This window comes from Camelina sativa, chromosome 7 (assembly GCF_000633955.1).
Source record: "Camelina sativa cultivar DH55 chromosome 7, Cs, whole genome shotgun sequence".
Classification (NCBI taxonomy): Eukaryota; Viridiplantae; Streptophyta; class Magnoliopsida; order Brassicales; family Brassicaceae; genus Camelina; species Camelina sativa.
The window spans coordinates 8,190,750-8,201,547 of record NC_025691.1 but is presented as its reverse complement, the minus strand read 5'-3'; the positions used below and the strand labels follow the sequence as shown (position 1 = coordinate 8,201,547).

Here is a 10,798-nt window from a genome sequence, read left to right as displayed (position 1 = left end):
GTACCTTACCAAAAAAAGAATGGATGGATTGTACCTCTTTAAACTAGTTTTTTATCCATTACAACTTGTGCCAAAAATAAACCAAATGAATATAAGATCTTTTGATTTTGATCAATAACATTTCTGAACAATGGAACTGTTAAATATAACTTCAGTTTGCTATGAAAAAAATATGGAAAATTTGTTGAACCATTGATTTTTGCTATTCGACAGCTTATCAATTTAGAGCCAATGTCCGTATATAATAATTACACAAAAAAATTTTATTTTTGGTTAAAGCTTATAAAATTACTGTTTAAAATCATCATAGTTACCTTATTAATTTAGCATTGATAAAATATAAGAAGCCTACTCGAACCATTGTGAACCAAAAAGAAAGAATACCAATTCTATGTTTTATCACATCCAAAAGATTGTAGGAAAAATATATATATATAACATGGCTTTGACTTAATTGAATTTTGTTCAATCTCGTAGGTGAATTATTAATCTCATTTGAGTTACTCAACATTGAACATTTTCTTCCGCAACCCATATGTATTTGTGTTTCAATCTAAAATTTTCTATTTTTTATATACACAAAAACATAGTTAAAATCAGATAAAGATGTAGTAAGAGCAGGATCAGCTTACCCACTTGGTTGGTCCAATTTGTATGCGTCTTCCGAACCGTCTGTCTGTTACTTCAACTACCTTATTAATAAAATATGAATATGTTCATGTTATATTCTAATTTTGCTTTCTCAAAATTTTCCACTAACTTGTGAATATGATAATTTCATTAATAAAGTCATCTATATATATATATAAAATTGTGACGTTGTTCGACTTACTAATAACAATTTTTTGAATTATGCATTTTCTATCTATAAGTTGAAGTCCTTACCCAAATGGCATAGTACATATAGCTATCATCCCATGATTGTTTTTTTCTGACACAATGATGTGACTTCTATTTATGGGTTTCAAGAATTTCAGATGATCAGATCTGTTGGTCTGAAATTTTCCAAATGGAACACTTAGAAAATCTTGCAGTTTTTTGACTTGTTACACAATCATTGATGAGTTCATTAGATTTTCAAAACACAAATGAAGTTAATCACCGTAGAGATTACTATCTCAGAATATCTATTACTAGCTATACCGTTTTATGAACAAAATACTATATGAAGAACCGAATATTCAACCAAATTCCAAGTCTTGGTTGGCAATGTCCAATTTTATCACTAAACTGTGTATCATAAAATCAGAACCAAACCACAAAGCCCTGAAACACAAAGTGGTTACAGCCGGCTTAAATGGTTAGGTTAACCAAGACAAACTTTAAGTAGGAGAAATATAGTTCTAGCTAATTTTGACAGCTACATAACATGAGTAATACACATGCATATAATGTATATTATATATGTACACACACACAATCATATGTATTTTATACTAACACTCAAGACTCACCAAGTAGATGTTGAGCCATAATTTTTTGCTTGGATTTTAGTTGCATTACATTATCCTCTTTATCTTTTTTTTTTTAATCGTTTAAGTTATATATATCTTTCTGTTATTGATATTTGGTGTCAAGTATATAAAGACACATCTATATTAGGTTCTGATTATGATGTGTTTCTTATCTTTCAAGGACTATACAAATTGATTGATGGCTAAGTAACTATCTTACTATTTCAACTATATTATTCAAAAGAATATAATTTTAAAAAGTTCTGGAAAAGACTTAGACGATATGATCTAGATGCTTATCCCTTGTAGTAGTGGTAGATTAACTATTCGAAGATAAAACTCACTAAGATACTTTTTAACTGGTATGAGCATTCTATTCCAACTCTAGATAAAACTAGAAGATATGTCTATTGAATCTTGTTATACTGTACTTTTTTGTTCAACACAATTTATAGTTTTGAAAAAACTTATACAGATTATAGATTAAAGAATATATAAATAAATAATGGGCAATAGCACGAATAAAGTCGAAAGACATAAATGAAACAGCTAGTTAGGAAGAGAAAGGAAGTGTGTGGTGAAGTGGAGTGAGTAAGAAGTAAGAGAGTGAGGTGTAGTTGGAGTGTTGAAGTGTGGTGAGGTGTTGTGTTGTGTCTATCCACTCCTTTTCGGACAAAAACTTCTTTTTATATATTATGTCTTAATGCCCCACCACCACTCTCTCTTCTCTACTATTTGGTATGCCACCCATTTTCTCACCTTATATTTATATATATATTTTATATTTAAAGAACTTGCCTTCTTTTTTCACATACATGCATGTATATGTTTTGTTGTGTGTCGATATTTTTTAGTCACGTTTAAAAAGTAGAAGTTGAAACAAATTTTTGAACTTTTATTTGTTATAGGTAAACATTAAAAACCGCACTAACCAAAGTGTAAGTATGAAGAATCACTAAGTTGTGTGTAGCCTAATTCGGATGCTTTTGAAAATGAACAAATTGATTTAACTATAGTTCAAATATGGTAATCTCTCTAAAGTTCACCATATTTAGATATGCAATTAATTGAGTTACATCGGATCTTAATATTCTTTGATTAAAACCTAACACATCTTAACAAAAAGTGAAAGCTTTATGCTTTTGACAAATCAAGCAATGGTATTTTTAGGTGACTTTATATCTTTCTAAAAATATATTTATTATTAGGTTAATTAATAAATGATTTAATATTGAGAATGTAAAAGATATATTAGTATATGGGAGTTGTAGAGGAAAACAACAACCTGCAAGTGAAGTAAAGCAAGCGAAAGAGTGGGTTGGATCCGGTTTTGTAGAAACAAGATCTTCTGGTTAATCCTAACTTGGAAGCTATGTCACATGTAATGCCAGAGACTCATACCCACCAATTATATATTAGATAAAAAAATTTTAAAAATAACAAAAAGAGGAGTTGGCATGTAGAAATAACGTTCAAATTAACCGATTTACATATGTGTTTAAACGTATATTGTCATTTTAATCTGAAAATTACTTAATTCGTCATTTAAAACTTTTTGCAGTGTTATATATTTCGTATAAATTTCTACCGTATAGAACATATAATTAGTCGCTTAATTCCTTTTAAACAGTCTAAATAACGCTTCCTTGTGGCCAAAAAGCAGTATTAAGCCTATAAATTAGTTTTTAGGTAGTATTAAGCATTTTTAGTTCAAAAAAAAAGGGTAGTATTAAGCATTTAAAATACTATTTTCCCGAAAAAATACCATTTAATCAAGATACAGTATTTAAAACAATGGTTGGAATGAGTTGTGTAATTGGTGGTACAACTAAAGATGCGGCGGCGGTGCATCTTAACCCTTACGTGCCTCACACTTCCTTCTCCTTTGTTTTTTTACGCTAAGACCATCATTACTGATAGTTACTTATACTGATACTTTTATTAAAAAATTAATAAAAATAAGAGAGAAGAGGTAAGAAGGAGAAACGATTCTTCCTAAAGAAATTTGAAAAATGATACTCTTAACATATAGCACAAATGTCACTTATTTAGTGGAACAAATATTAAAAAATAAATAAAAAAAGAAAATCTGTAGTAAAGATAAATTTTTTTTTTGAGTAACGATACACGGTTACTCTTCAGTAATGATGCTCTAAGTATTTTTTTCTTTCTCTCTCTCTTCGCTAACTTACATTTTCTTATACTAACTTCTACATCAAACCTGTTTACGTCATATTTATGTGTTTATTTGCTTTTTATTCTCAAATTTTAAATATAATGGTGAGTTCAAACATCTACGTGTGATTTCCAAATTTTATAAATGAAAATTTGTACTAATAATTCTTAAATTGCACTATAAACATATATGTATTTCTAGTTATTTAGTAATGTTGTATATGTTCTATATTCCAGTTGAAAATAAATGAACTGACTAATGTTAGAAGGATTTTTTTTTTCACATTATAATGTTTAGTATTAGGGAAGTTCAGGAATCATTCTTCTCATTGTCATGTTGATGGATTCTAGAGGGGTTCAGACCTTTTTACGGGTTTGGGTTGGTGGTAATGTAATAGTGAAGATACGACATTACTTTTGGGAGCCGATAATAGAGACAAAGTTCTTCACCCCTATATTCGAAGTTACAAGCTTTGATTTGGGCTATAAAATCCCTCCTAGCGACTGGTGTTAACTGTTAAAATTATGAGACGGACTGTGCAGAGCTAGTTGCGATGGTGCAATCTCCAGACGAATGGTCCTCCTTCTCCAATCTATTGGACGATTTCAGCATACTCAGATCTTCTTTCCATTCTTTCACTCTTACCAGGATACCCCGTACGTCAAACGAGAGGACATATTGTCTTCTCGTTCTTCGAGATCTTTAATTTCAGAAATATCATTTGTAAACTCTTATCCTCCGGTTTTGGCAACCAACCTTTGAATTATTTTATAATTATTAATTTTTAGTTGACAAGAAAAAAAAACCTATAATTACAAAATATCTAATTGTATACACAATTGGTTCAAGTATATGTATATACAATTACAAATTACAAAGTATCTTCACACACCAAGCAAGCAAGAAGCAGGAATCACAAATAAAATGTCCTTTAGGACTTTATATCTATGGTGGCTCCCAACTTATATTGCTTCTTACAAAAACAATATTTTTCTTTTTGGTTAATGTTTATTACAACAAAAAAATAATATAATTTTCTTTTGATAAACGTAAAAGAATGCTCATTTAGTCATTTTCAGGCTCTACGTTTGTTTTCTATAGGAAAACATCGTAAATTGGTCAAGCTACCACCATAAGCTTAGCCACAAGCTTGGCTTAAGATCTTTGAACTCATGTGTCACTTGGTGTTGTCTTTGTTTTGTTTTTCTCCTTTTTCTCCTTTTTCTCCTTGTGGTTATACAAAAAAAAAGGTTGTAGAGATCTATAACTAAATTTAATTGTAAAATTATTTATAACATTTCAGAAAATAAACTACTTAAAATGGTGGATGACAAATTTATTTTAAACAAAGTTAAAAATAAAAATAATAATAAATAGGATAATAATTTATGTTTAGGAAAATATGACGCGGTGAGTAAAAAATTAGTAGCTTTTAGCCACACACATCTGTTGGTGTCGTTGCTTTACGCAACATCATGCATCTCTTCTTCTATTGTTTACTTATTTTTTATACTTTTTTTCTTCTCCTTATTTATGATTAGCAACCAAATCATTTCAATTATTTCCTCATTATGCATATCGGAACGCATATAAGTATAAATCCGTATATACAATTGTGTATCGTCGTGACTGTAAAATTGAAACTGATATCATTAGTTTTGTTAGGACCACTAAATATATATTGATTTGTATATGAAATATCCATGTGTGAGTGTATCTATTAAAAATTTTCTGTAAAGGATGTGAGGGCCACTTTAAGTACAAGACAATAAGGTTTGGAATAGCCCAACGTGATTAAGAGTAACTTCCTCCAATCATTTCATCGTGTTAGAGAATTATTGCGCCTAATCAAATTTTATTAATAATAATACCTAAGTCTCTTTATTATATATATATAGCTTAACGGTAGCATTTATTTGGTACTATCAAGATTAAAATTTAATATTTGCGGCTAGGGAAAGAGTAAATATCAATGAAAGATCGTAATCATTTAATTGGTATAAGTTGGTATATTCCAGTGGCAAGTGGTAACACTTTAGTTGCATACACACACATCAATACAAAAAACAAACATGAGTATGTATAGTCCATAGTGGCATACTTATTATATAGAAGGCAGCGATCCCTATGTAAAGTCAAAATGTTGAATGAAATTAGCAAAATATTCCGGTGAAGGAAAGAAGTGATGGGGTTTAGTGTATGTAACATACTTGCATCCCACACATAACCTTTCCTTAGCCCAAACATTATGTTATTTACATCCACTTGAGATATAAATATAATCTTTTATCTTTTATCTATCTAAAAAGATTTCGGCTAAATAAATATGTCTTATTTGCAACAAAAATATATCTCAGTCATGATTGGAGAAAATATTAGTATTTAATATCCCTTTGATATAAGTTTCATTTTGATAGTTTTTCAAGTGAACTAATTTTTACTTATTCCCTTTCAAATAAATTGAATTTTGCATTTATTTTTTATGTATAGTTTTATTTTTTTTAATGAATTTTTAGTAGGAACAACTGTGTTTTTCATAGTCAAAATCTATAATAAATCTTAAAATAATATTTCCTGTGAAAAATTATAAAACTACAAAATTGTTCTGGAATGGTGCAAGTGATATGTACATCATAAAAACATTTAGGAGATGTTAAAATTATTTCATGTATTTATCTTCTTTTACTTTGAGAAGGATTTTGTGGGAATGTTAGCCACTATGCAGAGCCGGTACTGACAATTAGTGGGCCGCAAGCTCCAAAAAAAGCAAAAATAGGTGACACCGAGCTTTGAACCCATTACCTAAATATCAATATTTATACCTTTTACCAACTGAGGTAAAGAAAATTTTAAGAAATTTAGGGCCGAAATATTAGTTATTCCATCGGCCGCAAGCACATGCTTGACTTGCTTGGCTTCAAGGCAGGCTCTGCCACTATGTCTTGTACCTTATGCATATATGGGTTAAAACCTCAATTTCCCATTGTGAGACTTTAGAAAGTATGATGAAAAAAATGTCTAATTTTGCTGGAATATATTATTTTAACCTAGCTAGTGTTGTCTAGTTAATTTAAACAGTTATTTTGTGGTACCTAAAAATCATAATTTTTCTGTCTTTCATCAATAAGATGTTTTTGTAGAATGCAAACTTCTTAATAATAAAGAACTAGTTTCACAAACTCTAAAGGTAAATCGCAAACCAGATTGTTTACAGGTAAATCGCAAATATATTATACTCCGTAGTTGTATTATATCGTACTATCGTAGAGACAAACCATTATTGTAAAATAAAAAAATAGTGCTGGGAGACTATCTTTTGTAAACTTACTAAACTTACTAATTCTAAATTGTATAGAGTATTAAAATTTAATGTTCTGTAATTTTATAGACTAACAATCTGGAGTACTAATTTTGAAATTATCTCTATGTAGACTACTTATTCTAAAATCTATATATAGATCATTATTATTTTTTATGTGTTATATATGGAGTTTATTTGACCTGCATGTGGTTAGTTGTCACTTACCCACACCATACACAAAAGAATGTAATCCCAACTAGACAAAAAAAAATTAAAAAAAAATTTCTAAGTTTTAATTTTATTTTATTAACGTGGTCTCTAATTAAGTTGTTCATCTCAATAAAACCATTTTACTGGCAACTGTTTCAAGTCTTAAGATAAGTAGATAACCAATTGATCACTAGCTTTCAACCCTCTCTACATCTAAACAAATGTTAATTAAGTTGTTAATATATAAAAAAAAAGAGAATAAATAATTAAAAGTCGTGGTGTTGTCTCTTCACATTAACAAAGACTATGCTTACAATTGTTTTTAGCCTAACATGCCACCGATGAATGCACCTAATCCTATAAACACCGGCCACTGCATGTCGCCTCCTAATTATGAACCATGTATGTCTGTGAATCATTATTTCCTTTGATAACCTTACAGGAGTATTCTAAAGTCGTCACAACCATTAATAATATGTAATACTTATATACTATATTCTTTTTATTTGCTGTCGTGAACATTTTTATCTTTAGTTCTATCCCATTTCGGTTTACATCGAAAGCGTCGTTCTGATGACGTGGAGCTAAAGTGCGTGAAAGTAAAATCTTTGCTTGTCCATAGAACTGAGATGTTCACACTCTTAAAGAAAATAAAAACAAATAACAAAAACGTGAATTGGTGGCCTAAGTGCCACTCAACACTACTAATGAACCTTTGCCTAATTCAGTGGTTAACTCATCACGGGTTTCACTTTCCCGTTTATTTCTCCTACTTTTGCTTGAATCATTTTTTTTTTTCACTCGGAATTAATANTAAAAAAAAAGAGAATAAATAATTAAAAGTCGTGGTGTTGTCTCTTCACATTAACAAAGACTATGCTTACAATTGTTTTTAGCCTAACATGCCACCGATGAATGCACCTAATCCTATAAACACCGGCCACTGCATGTCGCCTCCTAATTATGAACCATGTATGTCTGTGAATCATTATTTCCTTTGATAACCTTACAGGAGTATTCTAAAGTCGTCACAACCATTAATAATATGTAATACTTATATACTATATTCTTTTTATTTGCTGTCGTGAACATTTTTATCTTTAGTTCTATCCCATTTCGGTTTACATCGAAAGCGTCGTTCTGATGACGTGGAGCTAAAGTGCGTGAAAGTAAAATCTTTGCTTGTCCATAGAACTGAGATGTTCACACTCTTAAAGAAAATAAAAACAAATAACAAAAACGTGAATTGGTGGCCTAAGTGCCACTCAACACTACTAATGAACCTTTGCCTAATTCAGTGGTTAACTCATCACGGGTTTCACTTTCCCGTTTATTTCTCCTACTTTTGCTTGAATCATTTTTTTTTTTCACTCGGAATTAATACACTAGACATAAATATAATTCTATGTTAATAATTATGCAAATATGGATTAATGATTCAAGATCTAAGAGTTTGATTAATCAGACCAATGATATTAATATGTTTGTTATTAGAAAGTATGTACTAGAAGAAGAAGCTGTCTAATAAAATAATACTAATTCAAAAAAAAAAAAACGTCATGAAGGGTTGACTTCTAATACATAGATCTTAGGTAGAGATCAGATTTCGAAGATATGGATTAAAAGTAGATACAACAGAACAGAAACTAGAAAAGAGGAAAGACATATGAGACTATATATTTCTTTTCTCATGTTAGTAATATTTTTTTTTCATCATTGAAATTTGTTGATTTTATGGTTATGGAATTTGGCAGAGAAAACGCAGAAGTGTCAGGTAATGGGTATAGAGTGAACCGTCAAAATGTTATTGGTTAGCTAAAAAACATTATAATATATGTAAAGTGGATCGATGTGTAAAATCTTTTGTGGAGTAAACTAAAAAGATTAACAACCACCAAACTTATAACCTCTCTCTTTTTTTATTTTTTCCGATAAATATATATATAAGCAGCCCCACCATCGTCTTCTTCACTGCCTCTCTCCTCTCTCTCTTCTCTCTTGTTAGTTCACTCCACATAATAAACACCAGACATCTCATTCCTTTCATCAATAGTTTCGAGATTTTCTTGAATTGGGTTTGTTTCTTGATTGGTTTCTTGAATTGGGTTAGTCTTTTTTTGTTTTTGTTGCTTTTTTTGGATATGATGATGGGTCAAGATGAGGTTGGGAGTGATCAGACGCAAATCATAAAGGGGAAGCGTACGAAGAGACAGAGGTCGTCTTCGACGTTTGTGGTGACGACGGCGACAACCGTCACCTCTACAAGTTCATCGGCCGGTGGGAGCGGAGGAAGAGCGGTTTCTGACGAGTACAACTCGGCGGTTTCGTCTCCGGTGACTACTACTGATTGTACGCAAGAAGAGGAAGACATGGCGATTTGTCTCATCATGTTGGCTCGTGGGACAGTTCTTCCATTGCCGGATCTCAAGAAATCGAGAAAAGCTCATCAGAAGATTTCGTCGGAGGATTCGAGTTTCTACGTGTACGAGTGTAAAACATGTAACCGGACTTTCTCATCGTTCCAAGCACTTGGTGGACACAGAGCGAGCCACAAGAAGCCTAGGACGTCGACTGATGAAAAGGCTAGATCACCCCTGATGCAGCCGAAGTCTAGTGCCTCAGAAGAAGGGCAAAACAGTCCTTTCAAAGTTTCCGGCTCAGCCCTAGCTTCTCAGGCAAGTAACATCATCATCAACAAGGCAAACAAAGTACACGAGTGTTCGATCTGCGGTTCCGAATTCACTTCCGGGCAAGCGCTCGGTGGTCACATGAGGCGGCACAGGACAGCCGTACCCGCGGTTAGCCCCGTTGCCGCTACGGCTGAAGTTAGCAGAAACAGTACAGAGGAAGAGATTGAGATCAGTTTGAGCCGTTCGATGGAGCAACAGAGGAAATATCTACCGTTGGATCTTAATTTACCAGCACCAGAAGATGATCTAAGAGAGTCAAAGTTTCAAGGGATAGTGTTCTCAGCCACACCAGCGTTAATAGATTGTCATTACTAGTTGAATTGTTTTTACATAAAACGATGAATATTTGTGAATTCTCTTACTTAACTTACTATATTGTTGATCATTGGGATTATTTTTCGAAAAATTGAATCAAATATTATTATTATGATTTTTTTAAAATAGAGGAAAATGAAATGTGCAAGTTATAATGAAAGAGCTAGGAGAGGGAGAGGAATATAGTGGGAGTTAAGTAAAGGGTTGTGTGATAGTTAGATGATCTACTTGTTGAAGTAAGAATAGTTTGAGTAAGCAAGTGGTTAGTGTTCTCTCATCTCATGGTTGCCTTTCATTCACGAAAAGCAAGTGACTTCCAAGGCATCTTTTCTTTCCCTCTTTTTAAGGTATTTTTTGTTTATTTTTTATTTTTTTCCTCTTTTAACGAAATTGCAAAATGAAGTAATTAAATCGTTGTTTATTATTATTATTATTTTAAAAAAACATGTGAACAAACTATTCGTATTGCTTGTAGACGCCTCTTTCCCCCACGATTACTTCAGATTATGCGTTCGCAGCCATACGCTATATATCGTGGTGTTCTACCACTTCAAACAAAATAAGTCACAGCATAAAAATACAAAAACTCGTAAGATATCTAGAGAAATAGAGGCATAAAATATCTATAATAAACCAACATATAGTAGTTCAG

The 10,798-nt window shown here is 31.5% G+C and overlaps 1 protein-coding gene across 1 annotated transcript; it reads left to right on the top strand.

The window, feature by feature from the left end:
* Positions 9,016-10,263, top strand: LOC104700719 (zinc finger protein ZAT5-like). The gene has a single exon (XM_010416279.2). It carries the CDS (start codon positions 9,283-9,285, stop codon positions 10,144-10,146), a length of 864 nt encoding a protein of 287 aa, XP_010414581.1. The 5' UTR covers positions 9,016-9,282; the 3' UTR covers positions 10,147-10,263.

Bases quoted from the DNA above. Each gene is read 5' to 3' on its own strand.
- LOC104700719 (XM_010416279.2), top strand. From the start codon at position 9,283: ATGATGATGGGTCAAGATGAGGTTGGGAGTGATCAGACGCAAATCATA.